The sequence below is a fragment of the Penicillium chrysogenum genome, assembly GCF_028827035.1.
Source record: "Penicillium chrysogenum strain IBT 35668 chromosome Unknown utg000001l_segment0_segment0, whole genome shotgun sequence".
Classification (NCBI taxonomy): domain Eukaryota; kingdom Fungi; phylum Ascomycota; class Eurotiomycetes; order Eurotiales; family Aspergillaceae; genus Penicillium; species Penicillium chrysogenum.
This window is the reverse complement of record NW_026622749.1, coordinates 5,962,820-5,984,972: the sequence shown is the minus strand read 5'-3', so window position 1 is coordinate 5,984,972 and position 22,153 is coordinate 5,962,820. Positions and strand designations below refer to the sequence as shown.

The following is a 22,153-nucleotide window of genomic DNA, read 5'->3' as shown; positions in this document are numbered from 1 at the left end:
ATACATGCAGACATGCACTTTTCTTGAGTTGCTCAGAAGCAGAAGGGCCTGTACTATCAAACCATCAGATACTCAGGCAATTTCAATCATTTCTTTGAGGTCCAAACCCCTGAAGAGGATACTAATTTAGTTCGCAATGGCTACCGACGATGACAACTTCGATATTGACATCTACGGCGACGGCACCTACAATGCCAACGAGCCCGGAGAGTTCAAGCAGGATGATTCCGAGCTTGTTCTGGATGCCCCCGAGAATCAGCCTCAGCCCAGCACCGGACCATCCAACGATGCCAACCAGGAGAACCCTACTTCCACCCAGGGCCAGCAAGTGAACAACAATGGAGCTCCATCGGCGCCTCAGCAGCCATCCAACCACGGTCTGCCTGCACCCCCGCAGGGAGTCAAGCGCAAGGAATTCGAGGACCAGTCCGTGGACCCAGATGCTACAACTGCACTGCTAATCTCAGATCTATCCTGGTGGATCACCGAGGACGACATTCGAGGCTTGGCGAACCAGGCTGGTGTCGAGGACCAGCTCAAGGATGTGACCTTCAGCGAGCATAAAGTGAACGGCAAGAGCAAGGGGTAAGAACCTTCTTTACTCGGTCGCAAATGAAAATAAAATTTATATGAGCATCGATACTAACATATTAAACACTGACAGTCAAGCATTCGTTGAGTTTACCACAGCGCGGGCTGCGACCGCAACTAGGCACCATATTGAAAGAAATGATACTCCCGCGCGCAGACACACCGTGCAATACACCAGCCCCCACCAAAACCCGTTCCGGACTCTCCCTAAGGATGCTCCGATGCGCAATGCTGGCGGTCGCGGCGGCGGTGCTGCCCACACCACTGGTGGCAACTACGGCATGAACAACGCTGGTGGCGGATTCCGCGGCCGTGGCAGCGGATTCAACCGCGGTATGGGTCACATGAACAACTTTAACAACCGCAACAACTTCAACCCCATGGGCGGATTCCAAGGTGGCGGTCCCAACCCCATGATGGGTGGCTTCCAGGGTGCTCCGATGGGTGGCATGCCAAACTACGGTTTTAACAATCGCGGCAACATGATGGGTGGTGGTATGCGTGGTAACATGCGCGGCGGTCGCGGTGCAGGCATGGGTGGTGGTCCGAACATGATGGGTATGCCTGCTATGACTCCCCCATGGGTGGCATGGGCATGAACCCGATGGCTGGTATGAATCCTATGATGGGCGGCGGTATGGCAGGTGGCATGGGAGGCAACATGCCAATGCAAGGTAAATGATTCTGATATAGATCCTGGCCATTCTTTCCGTTCGATGCTGACTATCTTCTAGGACAACAAGGTTTCCAGGGCCCCAACCCGGGATTCAACCAGGGCTACTACAACCCTAACAACCCAAACAACCCCAACAACCCCAACAATCAGAATCAGGCCAGCGGCAGCGGCAGCGGCTCCGACGGAGGTTCCTGGAACCCTCACGGCGCGAAGCGAAGCCGTCAAGACTAAGAGACACGACAAGACGAAGAACACACCCGCATGTTGCTGAGGGAATAATGAGTCATTTGGCTTGTGGTTTCCCTAAAGCCTCTTGCTACGGATCATTAAGGTCCAGTGCGTGGTGATGTTTCTTCAGATCGGGGAGAGGTCGTTTTTACTCCTTTTTCTTTTCCGATATTCTTTTATGGTTGCATTTTTTTTGCGTTTTTTTTCTGCGTTTTTTCTGCGTTTTTTCTGCGTTTTTTCTGCGTTTTTTCTGCGTTTTTTCTGCGTTTTTTCTGCGTTTTTTCTGCGTTTTTTCTGCGTTTTTTCTGCGTTTTTTCTGCGTTTTTTCTGCGTTTTTTCTGCGTTTTTTCTGCGTTTTTTCTGCGTTTTTTCTGCGTTTTTTCTGCGTTTTTTCTGCGTTTTTTCTGCGTTTTTTCTGCTTTTTTCTGCTTTTTTCTTTGCTTTCTTTGCTTTCTTTGCTTTTCTTTGCTTTTCTTTTGCTTTTCTTCTGCTCTTTTTGCTCTTTTTGCTTTTCATGCGAGGGGGGAATGGTTGATGGGAATGGCTGCAACGATAACGCCGAACTTAAGCAAGATTGACATCGTTTATTACGAAATCATCTTGCTATAGTTCTGGCTCTGCTTAATGTTTTGCCTTTTTTCTCTTTTTTCTACGGTGTATTAGGACATCTTTTTTTCATTCCTTTTTCCCATCTTATAAGTACGGAGTACATGTATGTATGTGCTCTGTACACCCATGTAATTAGCCAGTCGGGTAGAGGCATACTGGGGGCAGTGGTATAGAGGAGATGGTGTGGACGATGTAAGATATAATATGTTATACCACTTCTCAAATCACGATTGGTGATGAGAAGTGGTATATAGAACGATTGATATTTCTGCAGGTGGCTAGTACGTCTGTGCTCAAGCTACACAGTACATGCGAGGCTATGCGATGCAATATCCATGCATGGAATACGTGATCAGCTTCAAGCTAATATCTCCTACCGAATAGGAGCAGAGTACACCCCAGGTCATATGGACAGCTTGTCCTTTTTGAATATTGCCCAAGGCAGACTACATAATAGACACCTGACTGGGGCAGTGCAGGTAAGGCAAATAATAAACGCTGCACTGGGTAAGGCGCAGACTGACTCTTGAAAAACGGTATAGTGGCAGTTGTCTAAAACTGAGACTGGGAAGGGCTTTACAGCGCATGAATCATGTTTTCATTCCGGGTCCAATCTTGTGATTCGTGAAATGTCGTGTAAGTAGTATGCCTCCCATAAACGCATGACAACATTATGTATCTCCTGGGAGTTGGATCCCCAAATGTGCACATTTAGTATACAGACTTGTACAGGAGGGTTTTATGTAAAATATAGTTCAGCGATAGGAAAAAGAACAGGAATATAAGTAACCTTGCAAGGTCTTAGAGGGTATCAAACATGAGGGCAGAGATATGGGGTATAAGTAGGGGTAACAGGGTGCCTTTAGATGCTCAAAAACACACTGAGCCCATTACGACCCATCAAAAGCCAAGAAATCTTGAACTTGTACACAATATACATAGACATCAAGTCCAGTATATGGCCAGGATCAGAGAGAAGTAGTTTCCGGCACGTATCGGCATCTATGCCGCTGGTCCACTGGGCTAGTTTCGTTAGAGCCCACTTGATGTCAAAGCTGAATGACCAGTCTTGCACGTCCTCGGTCCAGTGGAGGAGTGGAGTGATTTCGGAGCTGGAAGGCGACGTGGGTGTGAGCTCTTGGTCTGAATCGGTTTCAGACTCAGCATCCTCGTCGGTAGTGTCAGACGAGATAGAACGAGTTCTCTGCTTCTCGGTGTTTGACCGTGCTGCCGACGCGCGGAGACTAAAAAATTTCACGAAGACTCGCACGCGGGTGCGGAGGGGATGGCTGGATTCGCGTGCCGGCGCCATCTTAAATGCCATCTCGACACGTTCGTCGGGCGATAATTGGAGGCTTGCGTGGGCTTCGTAGTCGACAGTTGGGACGGTTACACATGGGCATTGGCAACGAGATACCGGCTGGGGAGCTTCTAGAATGGATGAAGATCCATTGTTTCTGAGATCTGCGTATGATCCTGGAGCCGGACCACTAGAGGCTTTCGCTTGTGGTTGTATGAGTTGTCTTTTGGTGGAGAGCGGGTCAATCAATGTTCTAAGTCCAATGGTGCGAAGTAACTTGGCATCACTTTCAAATACAGGCGACCCTTGGATCTTGTCGCCGAGATCTCTCAGAGGTGGGTGGCTGACAACATCCATTGCTACCCTGATAAAAGGATCATTTGGGAATTCGTCCATGAATGTGTTGGTCATATCGCCAAATGATTGCGGGTCGAAGGAGTGCATAATCTCGTTGGGATTATAATGAGGCAGTTGAGTGGGCATGTTCTGGGGTGTTACAAGGTTCGCCAACGCTTCAGAGTTAAGGTAAGACTCGTCTAAGTTGATGAAGGCAGAAGATGCATCTGGGAGGGCTTGCGCAGGCATTGTTGTGGAAGCCCCGACTTGGATACCACTCCTAGGCAAGTCACCACATTTGTGGCAACTATCAACAGATTGGCAGTGGCCACATCTAGCCATGTCGTGATTACATCGTCTGCATTTGTTCGAACTAGGGGCTTGCTCGTCTGTTGGCTCTTTCTGTTTGTCCTGGCGCTTACGCTTGCTCGAATGATTGCTCCGTGACAATCGGGGGTCCTGTGGGGGCAGGAGGTTATTAGGTTGTCCACTGACTCCTCTGGGAAGGTGAGCTGCTCTGGGCCCATGAGGTGATCGAAGTAAGTCGTCGATTGAAATTTGTTCAATGGCTTCAGTGGCGCTTTGACGACGGCTGGTGTTGAGCTGATCGTCAGAGGTAGAGTGCGAGACGGGACCAGCACACACATTGCCCCTGTTGCTGAAGCCTCCGAAGATCGTGCTAGGGTAAGGAGTACCCCCACTCTGGTTACTTGATTGGCTAGATTGCGATCCTCTATTCGAATTGCTGGGTCCGGCCGAAGAAGAGCCATGAACGTGCCTATTGCCGTTTCCGCCACCATTTCCACTGTGATCAGAACGATCGCCATTGGTAGATGCATTCCCCGAAACAGGGGATATGAGACAGTGGCTCTTGATGTGCTCGAAATAGACAGCCCAAGAAGGTGTCCTGTCGAGGCAAATTGGGATGGGGCAGTTGGTTGGAGGGGGATACCTCACTCGAGTTGCCTCCACATCAGCCGGGAGCAGATTGAATTTGTTGTGGACGTGAATGAGGTGGTTACGCATCCTATCCCGCCGGTGGAGGGTCACATCGCAGTACGTACAGCGCCACTCGCAGTCGAGTATACCATGCATAGTCAAATGTCTCTTGAAGGCACCAAAACTTGGAAAGGTTGCTTTCTTTTTCTGAGGATCACATTGCCAACATCGGAACAACGGTTTATCTCGTGTATCTGGTTCTGAAGACGCGATTGAAATAGGAGATGCCGGGAGCTTTGTATGAAAGAAGTACTTGATCGTTTCAAGGTTTTGCAGCCCTTGGGAAATTTGATGAGGACTACATGTCTGATCAGACATGAGAGCTCTATAGGTGGTAACCACCTGGTCCACGATACCTTCATACGAAGGCTGGGTTGGAGGTTGCAGAGAAAAATGTGCGGGATTTGGTATTCCGATTGTGGTCCGATCCAACCCTCCCAAGGGAAGGACAGTACTCTCACTTGGATCATCTGCTGGTCGTTGAGTGATAGTTGAGCTTCCTAGATCTTCCGCTAGGCTTTGGGGGATATTGTTTTCGTCCTCCAAGTGATATCTTGGATCAATACCATCCAGATCACTGTCATATCGTTGTGGAGCTTCTCGCACTTGACTGAAAGGATCGATGTTCATCCATCCGGACTCTTGTGGGTAGGCCTCCGAACTCGTTAAGCTTGTTAAGTCTGCCGATGAGGAAGTCCTCGTATTATAATATCCATAGCTCTGGTCAAATATTAGTACCTCGAAGCTGTGGTCTCTGGATGGGCACCCACTCGATCATTGTCTGTCCCAGTAAATCCTTCGGATGAGGTAAAGGAGCCAGGAGGCCCAGGCCACTGCATTGTCTCATTGACCTCCTCATTATTGAAATTGAAATTAGAATTCATTGTGAACAAGTCTTCTTGAGGACGTAAATGATATCAGGGCAAAGAAAACGGCCCTCGAAGTTGAACAGAAAGGTAAGTTTTGTCGAGGGAAAAGAGGAAACTGTTTTAAGTACAGAAATGTGTCTCCTCAACGCCCGGGCAAAATAAAATCCAAAAATTTAAAAATAAAACGAAATAAATAACCCCCAAAAGGGGAGAGAGGGAGATTGGTCGAAACGAGTGTCGGATCAAGGAACCGTTGCCGGGAGTGGAAGACTTGAAACGCGTGGGATCACGGTCTCCAAGTGGAAGGGATTACTAAAAGATTTCAAGTGATTCGGCCCAACCTTGGAAGCAATGGAGGGAGCAGTACTCCGTACGGAGTAGAGTAAGGCGATCGCCTTGTTGCCTTGTGCGGACTGGGCACTCTAGTTCTAAGGCCACCAATGACAGCTTGTATACTCTTGACTCCGGCAATTCAAAGGAATATGCGTAAAACGGTTGGATTCTTGAATGTCTAAGACCGGATCTTTTAGTCAGTCCCAGTTGCTGGAGAAAAAGAAATATTGCTCTTAGGGTATACATGTATTGAGAGTTATACGACTCTTGTATTCTTCCATACTTTGGAACTTCGCCGGGGAGGGTTGAGGCAGTGCTTGGAAAATAATATATGAGGGACTTTTTCATCATCTTACATATTAGCAGCCTCCTCACGTGTAGCTTTGGTTAGTGCAGATCATCGGCAAATCTATTTTGACAGAATCTGGAGTGGGGTTTCGGGCAAGACCGTGACATGGGTACCCAATATGGTTAAGCGATCACATTACAGTGGATAGAGAAAGATGGAATAAACGCCAAGAGAAACAGGATTCAATGGGATTGAAATGGCCGTTGGAGACAATAAAAAAGTATTCTGTGAGGGCAATACCGATCATGCAGACAGATCGACCCTATCTACTGACCAACGAGCGGCAATTGGGAGTGTGAAATCCAGTCGGAGTCAAAATCTCCGAATTAACCTTGATCTCACCCGTTATCAGTTCTTCGGAATTAGAAGCAGAAAGTTATGATATTTCCAGCTAAATGGTTAATGCCCCGGCAGTCTTCATTTGGCCTTGAGGAACTCAGATGTTTGGGCTCTGTTGTCGTCGAAGGGACACGAATCAGCCAATAAATGCAACGAAATAGGATGGTTGGAAACAATAATCGAGATTATAAATAACGGTCAAAGGTACCCGCCAATCACGCTCGAATCCAAAGGTTCATGCAGAGATATCATTTCAATCCGATGGACCCCCCCACGACGCACGGACTTTAGCATTGTCGGAACAACCGCTGGGCAACCTACCCGCGCAGACAAATGACATCCATAGCGTTCGAGGGAACTTGAGGCAAATTTCTTAATGCGGAAAGAGAATATTTTGTTGGGATGGCAAGAGCGGGGAAAGTAGTAGGGGGCTTGGGAAGGCGAGATGTAGTGAATGAAAAGACTGGAATCCCATCGCCCGACACCCCTGGAGGTGAAGCAAAATCCTTGGGGCTTAGAGCTCTTTATGGAGAACTGGGAGAAGAAAGTCTAGGACCAGGTGATTGGGAAAGTAAACCTAGAACCTGCATCATCAGGACTACCTACTATTGCAGGGGTGTGCAGGATAAATCAACCACCGCCCCTCTAGACATATGAATGGCTAAAACTTAAACAGGATTCTCGTTAACCTCAAATTCAGCTTTTTACTGTTTCCAACGGCAAGCCCAATCTCCCCTTGTTCCTTACGTTCCTATGCCAATCAACTCGTCTTATGCTTGGACGACAAACATACCTGACTAGCTGTACTTTTTGTCCTTTACCCAGGAACCCCACAAATAATACTCCATACAGTTGCTGGTAATACTCGCCACCAAGTATTACCCTGCCCCTTACTATATGTTAATTTTTATCATTAATCTTTTGGACGTCCACGGGTTGTCCTAAGACTTAGTAAAGATGGAGCCGCGTAGACGAGGTAGATATTAAGAAATCAGGCCCGTCGTTTGGGTACAAACAATTAGGCATACAGCGGGGTGAAGAGGGAGAAGAAAACAACTTTGAAAATGAAAGAGGGAAATGTTTTTGATTGCAGGACGGAGTACTCCGTGGCAACACAATATAAAGTTACTAGATTGTTTGGATCAAGTGGGGAACGGGACAATCCGAGAGCCTCAATCTACGTACGTACCATGGCTCATCTAAAACTGAATGCAAGGTTGAACGACACTTCGACTTCCTTTGCTGACTCACTGGGAATTTCGACCAAGATACATAGAGCATGTCTCGTTTCTGGCCTGGTAACATATTACCCTGCAACAACTCGTGCAATGCCCGACTTACAATTGCCTTGCCTAGATCCGGGGAGGGAAAAAAGAGGAAGAAAAAAAAACCCCCGATTGTAATATTTGTAATTTGTATAGTACGGTATTCGTTAATCTCCCGCCCATGTGCCTGTAAGAGGAAAAGAAAAGCGAAGGAAAGCAGGCAGGGCGGAAATTTAACAAGTACCCAAAGCCCCACTCCTCAAATCGGTACAACATACTTGATTATTCTGCAAACTACTCCGTACTTGACTCATCCTTTCCGTTTTGGTGCTCAGACCTTGCCGCTTTTTGTTCAATAAGTAGAGTTGAGCATGCCTCTGAGCGGTTTGACTCGCTTGGGCTCATGAATGTCCATCTGACCGCTAATTCCCATTGATACCATTCCAGGAATTCTTGGTAAACGGAAGTTATCCAACCAAATGCTCTTTCAGAAATTCTGCGTGGACTGACGCGTTACGTTCAAAGCCTTCACCGGCATAACCATCAAAATGACCACCCGGGAACATCCGCAGTTTCTTTGGTTCTCCCGCCCGAGAATATGCGTCCAGAGCAATATCAGTCGGAGCCACGACATCGTTCTCCGCCACTGTCATCAACAGCGGGGTTGGTGAGATGTGGTGAATATGTGCAGTGGGATTGTACCCACGAGCAGCCTCGAGACTGGTCGGATATCAGTATTAGGGTCATTCTACTTGGATCGGCTATAGTGGGAAATGAAATTACCTTTTCAGCGTGATCTCGTTTTTCCAGTTCGACTTGGCTTCCCACTCACTAAAGAACTGATAGCTATCTGGTGTAGGAAGTGTAGATGGTTTCAGGGGGTCTTTATCGACCACTGCTAACATCCCAGCAGGCTTCCCTGCAGCCCGGGCCAATCGGTCTAATGAAACATCAGGGAATCGTGCATGTGAACTCATCTAAAGGACTTCCATACCTTCTTGAAATGATTTGTTTACTCCATCTATTGCGTCAGACGGCAAGAGACGACTCAAGGTCTCCCACCCATCGGTGAAAGGAACATGGGAGAGCACCACCTTGACACGCCGGTCAACTGCTCCAACATACAGCACATGTCCACCGCTGTAAGAACTTCCCCAGATACCAATGCGGTTAGGGTCAACATCGGCTCTAGACTGCACATAGGTGATGGCGTCTGATATATCGCTGATCTGTTGGCTGGGAAGAACCTCCTGCCGAGGCTGGCCTTCCTTCGTGTCACTGTCACCAAATCCTCGGTTGTCATATACTAGACAGCTGATGGGCAGATTTAGAGCAAAATATTCCGCAAACGCGTCAAGTCCCATTTCTTTCAAGGCTGAGAACCCATGAGACATAACCAGGCAAGGCAGCTTTGTCTCGAGTGGCTCCATTGACGGCCGGAAAAACCAACCTCGCAAGGTGACATGGTCGGCCGTTTGGAATTCGACGTTTTCGCGAGACATAGTGTAGCGATTCAGAGAGATTATAGAACTTGAATATACCTTCAAAGGGGAACAGCCGGGATGGAGTTGAATATATGTTGAAGATATCTAAAGGTCCAAGACCTCGCGTCTCCAAAGGTCTTTTAAGGCCCCCCAAGGAGGTGAGCTGAACTTGGCAAGCAAAGTACCACGTCATCTGATATCACATCTCAGTCGCCGCCAAGTCGCTTTGGCCGTCCTCATTGCTTCAAATGGGCTAATCCCCAAATCTAGTTAGGTTATCTCGTAGCCACCATGCACTACCATGCTCGTCCTTCAATGGCCGTCCCTTACCGGAAGGTACGATCGGCAATCCTGCATGAGCTGATGGTGGGAAGGTCCATAATTGGATATAATCAAAGTCTGCAGCTTATTCCAGCGTCGTGGCGGGTAGTGGTTAGCTACACGACCCTCACCAGCGGGGCCAGTGCATTTCCTATTGCCCCCACCTTCCCCCACCATCTACTTCTAAACGTCTTCAATGAAAAACATGCTATGAGCTCAAGGAATAACGCATACTCCCATTCTTGCCATACTCCCGATCCCTGGGAAAAGCGTTATGGAGCCTTAAGGGTTAATATACCAGTGTGAATGGATATATATCATTACAACAGTGTCGGAAAATGATGTCTATAGTAGTCAGGAATAGCAACAACTGGCAACCAATCAATCGTGAGAAGAGCCCCATGCAAAACCTAATCCACGCAACATTTCTTGGAGTGTAAATTGATACCCTGCCACCATCCTTACTAAGCCAATCTACTCTGGCTTCAGTATTGCTATTCTCGAATTCCGAGTGTATCTCATTGGTTTAATATGCTTGGATAGCCAACCCAATGGGAGAGGAAGTGGCATATCGAACGGAACCGGTGTGGAATTGCTTAGATTCGTGTAGAGAAAATTTGGCTGACACGGCCGAAATGGGCGACATAGACGAATCGGCAGAACATGTATTTCCCTGGTCCTTGCGAGGACGCGTCTTCCCTTCCAAAATAGGATAGAAGGTCCCCAAACCGGTCTGGGAGAGATATCGTCCTAACCTCATGAAGATATAAGCCTAACCACGCCTTGCAGTCACCCACCAAGTCCCTGGCAAGCCCCTGCCAAGACAGCCTTCGCATGCTTTCATCTTCTCGGCACAGTAAAAAGTGTATGTGTTCCGAGAAGGCGTGGTTTATGCAGTTCTTGATGCAGTGTTTACCTTAATTGAACGGCTGTACGCCTGACCTGAGAATATCGTGGCATGCCTGAACCGGGAGTATCGTGGCACGCCTGACTTGAGAGCAGACCTGAAGTTGTTAAGCAGAGAAGCATAAATAGGAGGCATGAGAATCGATATTACGATTCCATCATCAACCATTCCCGCAAGAAACATAATTAAATACACAAGCATCCAAACCAATATTCCGTAACTATGAAGTGGCAGTCAACTTTGTTCATCCTTGGTGCCCTTTCTACCCAGGTAAAGATGTCTCGTTGCACAAACGATGTTCCACCAGAAGGATACTAATACAGCTCATTGATAAGCACTCGGCGCCAAAATTATGTGCAACGTGGACCACGACTATGCTGATAAGGGTGCAATTGAATCTGGGATTTCCTACATCCGCGGGCTTAGCGGTCAGCCTACTGCTGAAGCTAATAAGTGCAACCGGGTTAGCTGCTCCTGGGGCTCGGGCATCTATCTTTGCGCCGATGTGAGTATCACCGGAAACATCGTCTACTCCACATATAAACGAGAGTGGGTTATTAACTATGTCATAGGACGGCAAGGATCACACACTGCAGAATTGGGGAGTCTTGGCGGATGCCACACAGGCAGTGCTAGACAGCTGTGGAAACGACTCCGGAGTCAAAGGACGACTGATGCATGAGAAAGGTTGGGGTGTTGCGGTTCAGGGAGCACCGTGCTAAACCTTTGCTGATCTATGGGAATCGCTTGCCACAGTGTTTCTCGTAGTGCTTCATGATTGCTTGGAATATTATTCCTAAGCTATATCTGTACAAGGGTTAGAGAAGACTTGTCGCTCCTTAGGAATACTACGTCTTTCTTTCCGACTTATCTATCGTCTGTCATCCGATCCTACTACATATATAGAGGTCTTTATTTGAAGAGGGGAAAGCACGATGGCAGTCTGGCAGAGCAGACGGATCGATCTAGCTAGTAACACATCACACAATTTACCTGTAGGGTTGTCAACGAGATGAGGTATAGACAGCATAGGTGGGGCCAGTGCTCCTTTACGTATGGGTAGACTAAGTGCTTAGTAGATGTCTCTACCCAACCTTCAAATAATCAATGGGCGGCTAGTCACAATGTCTGAGCACACTTTACCTAGGTAAGCGCTCAACGCTTAGTTGGACTAAGCAGCTTACCTAGCCCTGGAGGTACCTAGTGAACCTGAGCCTGCCCAGGTGGACTACTGAGAATTACTAAGCCTGACTCTGAGCCTCATACCTAAAAGCGGCGGCAGTTGAATACCTAAGTAGGTAAGCCCCACCAGGGAAATGCCCCAGGGCTAACTATGGAGATAGTGTAGTAGGTATAAGAAATTTCCGTAAGAAGGGAAGAATAAAAAGCAAAAGGAGAATAAAAGAGAATAAAAACAAACAGAGGAAAGAAAATCAACAAGAGTGATAACTGGATGATCATCAAGCCCCAGAACCCCACTCCCCCAAACCGTTAAGTACTCCGTAGTCCACCTGGGCAAGTCTTTCCCTTCTAAGATATACCCCAAACATGAAACCAAGCTCCGATCTCGGTCGCCACCGAACTCCCCGGAAACCCTTGTACATACAATACGCTGTTGCAAAACCCAGAATCCAATCCTAACACCGATGGTCAAACCCTAACGTGTGGGGAAGTAGGCGGCTTTGGTCGATGACCACGGCTCCGACGAGACGGGTGCCCCAGCCCACGCCGCGAGCATATATGAGCTTCCCTTCTGCGATTCGGGATTAGAGGCGAACACAGACGGCTGCGATACGACATTTTGGCTGAAGGAAGTGGTTCCTTTGCTAGTGGTGCCGTGGGTTTTAGCTGTGAGGAAGTCGGACGACGAGCCTCTGGAAGAAAGCCAAGGTTAGCAGATAATATCAGAAGGCATACAATCGAATCTTTTTGTTCAATAACATCAATGATGACTGGGTTGAGAATTGAGGGAATTGGGGGTGTGCAGGTATTGACGGTATATGCTATCAAACTAGCCAGCTTACTTATTGGAGCTCATTTTGGCGATTAAGCAATTGGCTTGGAAGCAGGGTGAACACAAGGAGGGAATAAAATGGATTGAAAAAAGCTAGTAGCTAGGGAAGCTACTTAATGGCAATGTAAGAGAAAGTAGTTCAATGATTGCCGGTGCGGATTTTTCGCAGAGGTAGAAGACACCAGCTGTGAGTCTGAAGAGGGTAGATTCAAAGACTCCTCACAAAGGGGGAAACGCAAGCGTTATAAACCAAAGGGTTCTGGTCTTGACCATTTCGTTGCCTGCGAAGGAACCCGGGTGCGAAGGCGCTCGCCCTGGTTTGGGGGTTTAGGGTGCTTGGTATGGAGGCAGAGCAGCGGCGGTGACGATATTGTTCAAAAGAAAACGGCGGGGGATCTACGATCGGACTGCCAGATCCTATATGTAGATATTTAAGAACGTATCGAAAATCTCGAGGTCAGCATACTGCTGACCATCACGCTAGACCAGGAGCTTGGAAGCTGATACAGCTTCCCATTCTCTTTCTCTCTTCTACTCTGGAAAGGAAACGGCGAAGGGGGAAAAGTCACATAGAGGGTCAATTCGTACGTGAAGCCACCAATAGCATACAGGTTAGAAATAATAGCCCACCGGCCCATTAGGTCTGCCCTAGGCATGTATCGGGCAAAGGTCATCTGTCGGGGTGGTAGCAATAAAACCTAGGCTTCATTTAACCCGTTACATCCGCCCTGCCGATCTTCCCTACCCGGGCTGCATGCCACCAGGCGCTTGAGTATTATACGTCAGCTCGGCAGTGGCTGTTAAGTAACAATCCAAGTAAGGTACAATCGAGGTATATGTTATATGTGAATCAATAAATGCATTATTTTTAAATCTCCACTGACAGTCTAGTGGACGGACCCCAGTTCAAGGTAAGACGCTATACCTACTCCGTACATCTCACTCTAACGCTAAATGTCGGCATGAACTGCTGTGCAGCTCTGGAACAGTGTGGCTGTGCTCACCCAGGCCTAGACTTCATGATTCAAGATGCTTTGGCCTATGCAATCCTTTAGGGTGTACTCCGTATGCTGTATATGTTTATCCGTACAGTGATAGGCCCAGACGCCAGAATTGTACCTCGACCTTCACCTTTACCAGTCTGCTTGAAATTAATCCACAAGCCACCTGATAGGGTGTGTAGAAAGTACGGTGTAGGGGTATAAATCCTAATATGTAAACCCATGGTTTGCCACCGCTTATATGTTGCAACGGCGAAATCAGGGTGGACGATCTTCAAGTCTAAGCCGCGGAATGCGGGTCGCGGAGAATTTGAAAGGAAGAAAAAAAGGATCAGAAACCCTCTTTACTATTTCCTTTTTGCCATGTGTGGCCGTACACGTCACAGATTCTTAGGAACGAGATATCGGGGCGCAGTATATGTTCCAGAGTTACTGCTTTCTACTTGCACCCAGGCTCTAAGGTTGCGTTTTGGAAAGTCAAGAGTCTAGATGTCTATGCAGGTATTGACGTTATGAAGGGTCCAAGCCATGAAGATCATTGTGTCTAGACAAGAACACAGTCTAGGCCGGTCGAGATGTATTAACAAAACAAAATATGGACTTTGTACATTGTAATAATATTGTTCTCTCCACTTTATAGCCCTTTTACGCCACACGAACAGGGTCTGAAACACAAAGGGTGTGTTCGTATATCCGACCATCGACCATCTTACCTCCTAGAACCTTTCCAGGTTGGGTATATTCCACGATTACGGCAATCGGGCACAAAATCTAGAGGTATCCATCCATACACTTCTTTACTCGCCCTAGGTGTTCGCCCAATCTAGGAAGCCAGTACTCCGCACTTCGTACCATCGGGCGCTTTGATCAGAAGATACAGAGGATTAAACGGGCGAAAAGTGAAAAGTCCAAGCCGAGTGTAGCTCTTCTTCTGGGCACAGGAAAGAGGAAGTCTACCATCGGAACTTGGCTAGAGTAGCCCGATCAGGTGCGCTCGGGTGCATTTGTCGCCTGGGTATAGCACTGCTGCCTTAGTAAAGTCGTGCCCGACTTGGATCTCGTGCTGATTTCAGTTGGACTGTCATAGTCATTCGTTTCAGGGTAGCTTGAGAGAGCTATGGGTGGCAGTGGCGGTGCAATTCAACAACTTCTGCAATGCAATGCAGTATGCATGTACTATTGTGGCCCTGGTAGTGAGAAAAGTACAAATGTATTGGCAGTTTCTATGTCATTATATCCCTTCCCTTTCTTTCCTTGCTCTGTCAGACTTGTGAGTGGCAAAAAAAGTAGAGAAGCATTGCCCAGGGAGCTTCGCCCCCGAATCGCAAACCCCAAATAAACAGCCAATCAACGCAGAAACTTTTTTGCTTTTGTAGATAAGGTCGGAGTAGTGACGCCTGTTTATTAACGTGACCCCAAATCGCATACGCCGTACACATGCAGGTAGCCCATTTTCTCTTCTATACACAATACAAGAACAAGCGAAAGAAAAGCACTCCCGAGTCACTCTCTAGTCACTTAGGAAGCGGAGAGGAAAGCGCGAAGAAGCAAAATATTTTACAGTGGTAGCGCAAGCTGAGAAGCAAGGCAGGGTTGTCTTGACAGCAAAGGGCGACCTTGAGTTGAGAGCAAAGGACCGATTATGATGTTGTGCCGAACATTCGCAGAATGAACTCGTACCTAGTGAAATAATAGTCAGTATATTGAGCCTCATTGAGCCTGCCGGGAAACTTGAAGCAACTCACATTCCGAACATAATCGCAGCGGAGGGAACAACACGAAGCAAGTGCGGTGTCAGGCCGCCATACATAGCGACCATTCCCTCTTCCTTCCAGACAGTCTTGAAGCACTGCACCAAGCCGGTGTACTTCATCTCGACCTTGCCATTGCCCAGCGAGACGGTCGGTGCCTGACGCAAACGTGTTCGAACGACCTCGTGTGGGTAGGTGATAGCCGCCGCAACCAGCTTAGCCAAACCAGCCGCAGTGATTCGTCCTCCCCACAGCTCCGCCGAATCCCATGAAGTGTAATCGTACGCCGGGTCAGCTTGCTTGAGAGCATCACGGCGGGCTAGATACATTTTCATCTGTTCGTACATAACCCACTGGAGAGACGACTCCGTCACACCGAGGTAGGAAGCGGATAGGCCGCGGTAGAGACCGCGGATGCCTTCATGGCGCACTGTTTGTTTAATGCAGTCGAAGCTGTTGCGGTACTGGCGACTCTTTCCAATTTCCGCATTGGACTTATCTAGTTGCAAACGTGTCTTGACCAGCCAGATGGGGTTGGTCGCCGTACCCGTAGCGATACCAGCGATTGCCGCAGCGGCCAGGTGAATCCCCATAGGAGTCTGTTCGGCAGTCCGGTAATCAAAGTAATCGCTTAGGATACGTTTCCCGTTTCCGTAGACGTAGAAGTTGATAGCGCGTGCGGGCACTACACCGATCAAGTTCGGTCCCAGTCCTTTGAATAGCGCGCGCCATCCTTCGTGAACGTGTATTGAGCGGAGGATCTGGAAGGTTTCGCTGAAGTGCATTCCGGCAGTCCGGGTAAGAGAGACCAAGGCATTGGAAGTCGGCGCGGGCGCAGGTTTCGCGGCGCGCAGAGCCTGTAGCTGCGCTTGGTAAAAGTCGGACTGTAGGCGCGTCTTCAAGACATCAAGCGGCGAAGTGAGCGTTGCCGCGGTCATACCTCCCAGTCTATAATTTTCCAATTAGAATGGATACCTATAGGAATGGGGAAAACATACCCACCAGCAACGAAGTGTGCAAATGGCTTCGCTTCGGGCTTTTCCTGGCTAGCCGGCGGTGTCCGGTTCGGAATGACATCCCCCATTTCTCTGGATTGTGGGATTAAATCTTTATTTAGTGATGGAGATGTGCTCCCTAGTTGCGCCGGCGCAGAACTGGGAGCTGCGGTGGTTGAGAAGGTCATCGTGGGACGTAAGTAGGAACGGGCAGGAAGGCTCAAATGCCGGTCGTGCCGATAAGACGGAAAGACAGAAGAAAAGAATTAGAATAAGGTAAAATGGGAAGCGAATTAAATCATAACAATTCAAAGGGGAATATAGAGAAAGAAGAGTTGAAGTCCGTCTGTAATATTTTCTTTCCTGGGCGGGTCTGACTTTTTTCTCCGCTCCCCCCGGGGCCTTGTGGAGGCCGCATTTCTAAGGGGCAAATCTACCATGTAAGTATTTCCAAGGTTCGGATAGTTCACATTTAGGCCGAGAATGTGTCATATTCGGGCATCTGAAATTCATCGTTGTGCTTGATAATGGAAAACGGTCATTCTACAGCTAATGCGGCTGAAAAGTTTGAAGACGTATAGCAGTTTGCGAAGACATCCTCCCCACGACGTAGGATCAATAATTATCCATAACATATATAGACCTAGTCGGCAAGCATATATATTAGGAATTGAAGTAGGAACCATGCTTGACCAGAGTGTAAGTGGTCCTGAGATGCTGCTGCTGCTGATCAAAGCCAAGAGGGAGAACGAACAGCACTACGACCATAGGCCTAGAACAAGATATCGAATCTGAGTTATGCTGGACCGGGAAAAAAGTTGACATGAACTCGGAAATTTTTTGATTTTGTTTCATTCAGGGGAATCTATGCACAGGCGAGAGATGTGCCAGGGCATCCGAAACCCTTTGCGCTTCGTCTCATGTATCAAAGTCCATTTCAGTCTAGGCAAAATGGAGTGAAAACCCAGTAAACACCTAACAACCGCACACACCGTTCCAATTCCATAACGAGCCCTTTAAATGTGGGTATCGTAGGCGATGGGGACGACGGTCTCGGGCTTGTTGCCAGCCTGCTTGACGAAGTGGGCCTCACGGGGACCAACGGCCTGACGCTTCAGGTGAACGTGGACACCCTTCTCCTTGGCCTCGCGCTTCTTGATGGCGTTCTCCTTGACACGCTTGATGAAGTCCTCACGGGAGCGGGAGTGCTGGACGTGCTCAATGCGGACGCTGATACGCTTCTCGAGGTAGCGGTTGTCGACCTTCTTGTAAAGGATGACACCGACGGCGGACTTGGTGACGTTGTAGACAACACCGGTCTTACCGTGGTAGACCTTGTGGGGCATACTGTTCAACTGTTAGATTTTCGCCCTCTCTTCCAGGTGTCGCATTGCCCATCGTGTATGATCGCAGTGGGCGGTCGGGCGATAGCGCATGGAGGAAGTTTCGGAATTGTACTGACCCCTTCTGGACGGCACCGTTGACCTTAAGGTCGACAATATCACCAACACTATAAAAAAATATCCGTCAGATTCCAATTCAATGTCGTTCGTTCGAAATTCGAGGGTTTTGAGCGTACCGGTAGGTCTTCATGTAGGTGGAGAGACGGATCATACCGTGCTCCTTGAAGCCACGGCTGAAGGCATACTGTTCGTCGTCTCGTTAGCACTTATCCTCCCTGAGGCCCAATGGCATATCCAGTTGATCCAGTTCGTCCTCCCAGTGTAAAAAAGGACGTGTGTCGTAAAGGGAATTAAAACGTACCCGAGTGCCGGCGCGCAGACCGTACGAGTGAGGCATGACGGCGGTGTTGTGGTTGGTGCTGGTGGTTAATTGTCGACGGGGCCTTCAACACGAAAAACGAGAGTGTCGGATAACAATTTGTGGGATTGACATCACATGATCTGTCTACTCTCGCTAAAGCCCTGGAGCCACGCTATTCCCCTTTTGGATTATTCAATCTACTTTCTGAATTGGGCTTAGTGTAGTAATTAATCTTTAGCCAATCAAAGCTTGCATTGCCCCATTTCCTTCAACTTTTTGAGGGTTGAGCATGCATCGCTCGTCCTTTCTCTTCCTGTTCTGTTTTCATGCCACCCCTTTGGAGGTCGCCCTTTTTGTTGTAATCTCTTACTGGATTTACATTTTGCCAGCGCTTGGAGTCATCTGTATAGTGACTGGCACGCTCTAGTTATGAATCATCAAAAACGGCGAGCACGCAGGTGGTAAGCTGGCCGAGGAGATACAGTGGGACCTCCGAAATATTGGGCTAAACCTTCATACCTAGATATACCACCCTGTATACTGCCTGCCCGGTATATACTACTATAAGGAGTGCCGTCTTCTTAGTGATGGTAGTCTTCTCCGATAGTCTTTTCATGTCTCTTTTCGGAGGTCCCACTGTACTAATGGCATTCTTTGACCACACCACCGGCCACTTCCATTGCCAGGTCCGGTACCCAGACTTTTCGACCTCCGTGGTTCGTCCCACTGTAGGAGTAGTTGACTTGGCGAAGAATAGCAGCAAGTCAAAACAGTCACTGATGCTCGGCCGCATGTGAGCTGCGTGATAAGTTTAGATTCTATAGCTGGTCCAAGGTCGTGGGTTGCGAGTTGCTGAACAGTTATCATTCTGATCCCGGTGCCTTGAGGATGATATTGCTGTTGCCATATCAGTCTACTATACTTATCCAACTGAGATCTATAACTAGACGTCTAGGGCTTAAGTATATCGTAGTTTAGGGTCCCATTAAAAATTGGACCCCTAAGATTCGGAAGTATAATTACGAGACCGAAAGAGCTCGACTATCACTAGATGTTTGTCCGAGGGTGACAAGGTTAAGCCCATGTATGGGAAACGATGCCGAGTCAGTCAGTAAAGAGGGCCAAATCGAGCATCTAGCCCGCTGACCATTGATTGCGATGAGTGAAATATGGAAGTTAAAGATGGATAAGATGACCCGGACCTTTTGGGCCATATCGTCTTGGCCTGCTTGTTATGGTGAAGGAAATCATAATGCAAATCTCCAGTTATGATGATCTACATGCAACATCAAGAGAACGATGCATAAGATGTGCTAAATTTAACGCTGGCTTCGAGTTCAGTAGCTATCAGAGTAAGTCAAGCAAGTAGTTAAGACGTTGTACAATAATAAAATAACCAATAAAAAAGAAATAGCTGCAGACGAGCATCCATGCCAAGTGATTGAAGGGCCGACGATTTCGAAGTTCGCTAAGAGTGGAGCCATGGAGCCCAGCGCCCAGACGGGTGGAGAGGCTCGATGAAATAAATAGCTGACATAATATTATTTCCCAATTAGGACTAGGGTAGGGCTCGCATCACACACACTCAAATTCTCAATTCATCCTTGACCCTTCGACCTCCCGTCGACAACCTCCGCCCATCTAACCGCAGCTATGGCCCCGTGAGTATATCAAACAAAATCGAAGGCATCGCACCGTTCTAATCAATTCCCGTGCAGTCGCGTTTCCTCCAAGACCTACAAGGTCCCCCGTCGCCGTAAGTGAAATTCGATAGTATCGATCTGGATGTTTAAAAAGCTAACTCCATCACAGCCTTCGAGTCGGCCCGTCTGTTAGTATTCTCCGGCCACTAATCAGAAGCGTGCTTCTGGTTATGTCGTATTCATATTCCTAACAATTTTTCAATAGTGATGCTGAACTCAAGACCGTCGGCGAGTTCGGTCTGCGCAACAAGCGCGAGGTGTGGCGTGTCCAGCTCACCCTCTCCAAGATCCGTCGTGCTGCTCGGTATGTGCAAGGAACAATCTGTGGTTTTGCGAGGCTTCGAGCGATCGAATCCAGACAAGTCTCAAATTTGGTGGACTTGGCGCTAATTTTTCATCTTCAGTGAGCTCCTTACTCTCGACGAGAAGGACCCCAAGCGTCTCTTCGAAGGCAATGCCCTCATTCGCCGTCTTGTCCGCATCGGTGTGCTCGACGAGGGCCGCATGAAGCTCGATTACGTCCTTGCCCTCAAGGCTGACGATTTCCTCGAGCGCCGTCTCCAGACCTGCGTCTACAAGCTTGGTCTCGCCAAGTCCATCCACCACGCCCGTGTCCTGATCAAGCAGCGTCACATCCGCGTCGGCAAGCAGATCGTCAACGTTCCCTCGTTCATGGTCCGCCTCGACTCCCAGAAGCACATCGACTTCTCTCTCACCTCTCCCTTCGGTGGTGGCCGTCCCGGCCGTGTTCGCCGCAAGAAGGCCGCTGCCGCCGCCGGTGGTGAGGACGCCGAGGAGGAGGAGGAGGAATAAATTATTCCTAATATTCCCCAAAAAATGGAGTACGGTCGGGTTTCGCTTGGGGCGCCTTCATAACATGGAGGTTCAAAATGACTGCATAGCGTCTCATGTTCTACGATCATGCAATACAATGAATCTAAAACAGCCGAAAGGCTTCAATTTGGAACCCGATTTTATGATCCAATTCACATGCTTTCGTAATCTAGAATTAGTAGGTATCTACCTAGATAGTATCCATAGGTAGGACCCATATATGTACAGTAAATCCCAAACGCCATTTCCCGATGCTCACCAGCCTAAGGTAAGCTCAATCCTTCAATCCCTCGTGTCATCGTACACAAGCCTAGGCTTGGCCTACAGACTATCATGTCTGGGTCCCCACCAATTCTTTCAAGGTCTCTTCTGCTCCCCTATACCAACGTCCTATCTCTTCTAGCCCATCACTTTCACCCTGTTGCTTCTTGCGCTGGGCTTCACGGGCTTGCGCGATCGCATCTGACTTCCGTCGCTCGAGCACGCTACGCTCTCTCTCTACTGCCTCAGCCTCTCGGGTCTTCCGAGGCAATGCGCTGTGTGCAGCAGCCAGCTGGCGATTCAACGCTGCCAGTTCTGCCTCACGTTCCGCCAACAGAGCCAGGGTCGCGGGAAGAGGGAGATTCTGCGAGGAGGAATTGTTAGGATCCGAAGGATCCATTGTGGCTATCTGCTTGGCGCGGAGCTCGGCGATGGTTGACTCGAGATTCTCGATTGACGCAGGCAGCGTTGAGAGCTGTGTAGTTTGAAGTTCCACATTCTTGTAACCTGTCATGGCACGGCAGATGCTTCAGTCAACATGTTCATCTTCCACAGTCATTGGTCACTTACGGCTTGCCAAGTCACGGCCCATTTGCTCCATTTCCTCAATCATAATCCGTGCGTCTTCTTTCCGTGCCTTAAGCTCGGCTTTCACGTCCGCTAGTTGCGTCTCCAGTTCCATGTTCTCATTGTGTCCGACAATCACAGGCGGGTCGCCAACAATGGCGCGCAAGAACTTTTCCTTTGTTACTTGCTCGAGGTAGGAGAATCGCAGCTTGGAGAATAGTTCCTACGCAAAAACATCAGTATCTACTGGTCTTTGCAGCAGGCATTCCCTGTATTCGCGTTCATCGCGCGGACCTTGTAATGTGAAAGATCAGCCTCCAACGAGGCAGGGGTAGGATCGTCGAAATTTGAGAGGGAAGCATCGGAGCTTCTTTTTGAGGGAGAGGGGTAAGATCCTCCAACTTCAGTGGAAATTGGGTCGCTGATGCGAATAATCGCAAGTCGGTCCTTCAATTTGCCATTCTGCTCCAGCTGCTGAAGTGCTGCAAGGGCTTCAGGCGATGAGTCTGTCATATTGATGAATCTTGGCTATGGAAACCTATGAAAAGGAAATCCAACAAGGTCCACGGGTTATTGCTAGAGAGCTTGGAGGGGTCAAGTCCCGCGACCATAACATTTGCGGGACAGTAAACAGCCCTATATCAAAGGCGGTCAGTC

General features: G+C 48.4%; 9 protein-coding genes across 9 annotated transcripts; 3 read left to right on the top strand and 6 right to left on the bottom strand.

Annotated features, from left to right (window-relative positions):
- Positions 1-136: 136 nt before the first annotated feature.
- N7489_002369 (uncharacterized protein) lies at positions 137-1,498 on the top strand (the record flags this gene model as incomplete). The annotated part of the gene is made up of 3 exons (XM_056708124.1): positions 137-585; positions 665-1,149; positions 1,326-1,498. 3 exons carry the CDS (start codon positions 137-139, stop codon positions 1,496-1,498), a joined length of 1,107 nt encoding a protein of 368 aa, XP_056572426.1.
- Positions 1,499-2,966: 1,468 nt separating this feature from the next.
- On the bottom strand, positions 2,967-5,623 carry N7489_002368 (putative C2H2 zinc finger domain protein; the record flags this gene model as incomplete). Its single annotated transcript, XM_056708123.1, has 2 exons — positions 2,967-5,459; positions 5,510-5,623. 2 exons carry the CDS (start codon positions 5,621-5,623, stop codon positions 2,967-2,969), a joined length of 2,607 nt encoding a protein of 868 aa, XP_056572425.1.
- Positions 5,624-8,361: 2,738 nt separating this feature from the next.
- N7489_002367 (alpha/beta hydrolase) lies at positions 8,362-9,396 on the bottom strand (the record flags this gene model as incomplete). Its single annotated transcript, XM_056708122.1, has 3 exons — positions 8,362-8,614; positions 8,678-8,834; positions 8,889-9,396. 3 exons carry the CDS (start codon positions 9,394-9,396, stop codon positions 8,362-8,364), a joined length of 918 nt encoding a protein of 305 aa, XP_056572424.1.
- Positions 9,397-10,828: 1,432 nt separating this feature from the next.
- Positions 10,829-11,328, top strand: N7489_002366 (uncharacterized protein; the record flags this gene model as incomplete). The annotated part of the gene is made up of 3 exons (XM_056708121.1): positions 10,829-10,859; positions 10,942-11,111; positions 11,179-11,328. The coding sequence occupies 3 exons, from the start codon at positions 10,829-10,831 to the stop codon at positions 11,326-11,328; spliced, it is 351 nt and encodes a 116-aa protein (XP_056572423.1).
- Positions 11,329-12,263: 935 nt separating this feature from the next.
- N7489_002365 (uncharacterized protein) lies at positions 12,264-12,644 on the bottom strand (the record flags this gene model as incomplete). Its single annotated transcript, XM_056708120.1, has 2 exons — positions 12,264-12,480; positions 12,631-12,644. 2 exons carry the CDS (start codon positions 12,642-12,644, stop codon positions 12,264-12,266), a joined length of 231 nt encoding a protein of 76 aa, XP_056572422.1.
- A 2,617-nt stretch (positions 12,645-15,261) lies between these two features.
- Positions 15,262-16,555, bottom strand: N7489_002364 (putative mitochondrial carrier protein (Rim2); the record flags this gene model as incomplete). The annotated part of the gene is made up of 3 exons (XM_056708119.1): positions 15,262-15,301; positions 15,367-16,320; positions 16,371-16,555. The coding sequence occupies 3 exons, from the start codon at positions 16,553-16,555 to the stop codon at positions 15,262-15,264; spliced, it is 1,179 nt and encodes a 392-aa protein (XP_056572421.1).
- A 639-nt stretch (positions 16,556-17,194) lies between these two features.
- Positions 17,195-18,232, bottom strand: N7489_002363 (60S ribosomal protein eL21). Its single transcript, XM_056708118.1, has 4 exons — positions 18,132-18,232; positions 17,947-18,014; positions 17,830-17,877; positions 17,195-17,714 (listed from the first exon to the last, which is right to left on the bottom strand). Exons 1-4 carry the CDS (start codon positions 18,165-18,167, stop codon positions 17,384-17,386), a joined length of 483 nt encoding a protein of 160 aa, XP_056572420.1. The 5' UTR covers positions 18,168-18,232; the 3' UTR covers positions 17,195-17,383.
- A 1,552-nt stretch (positions 18,233-19,784) lies between these two features.
- On the top strand, positions 19,785-20,647 carry N7489_002362 (40S ribosomal protein uS4; the record flags this gene model as incomplete). Its single annotated transcript, XM_056708117.1, has 5 exons — positions 19,785-19,792; positions 19,850-19,887; positions 19,944-19,962; positions 20,040-20,138; positions 20,239-20,647. 5 exons carry the CDS (start codon positions 19,785-19,787, stop codon positions 20,645-20,647), a joined length of 573 nt encoding a protein of 190 aa, XP_056572419.1.
- Positions 20,648-20,999: 352 nt separating this feature from the next.
- Positions 21,000-22,009, bottom strand: N7489_002361 (uncharacterized protein; the record flags this gene model as incomplete). The annotated part of the gene is made up of 3 exons (XM_056708116.1): positions 21,000-21,436; positions 21,500-21,719; positions 21,791-22,009. The coding sequence occupies 3 exons, from the start codon at positions 22,007-22,009 to the stop codon at positions 21,000-21,002; spliced, it is 876 nt and encodes a 291-aa protein (XP_056572418.1).
- Between the last annotated feature and the right edge of the window lie 144 nt (positions 22,010-22,153).

Coding starts and splice junctions, on each gene's coding strand:
- N7489_002363 (XM_056708118.1), bottom strand. CDS start 18,167: ATGCCTCACTCGTACGGTCTGCGCGCCGGCACTCGG. Junction 17,878..17,946: donor ACCTACATGAAGACCTACCG/GTACGCTCAAAA, acceptor ATTTTTTTATAG/TGTTGGTGATATTGTCGACC. Junction 17,715..17,829: donor AACGGTGCCGTCCAGAAGGG/GTCAGTACAATT, acceptor ACAGTTGAACAG/TATGCCCCACAAGGTCTACC.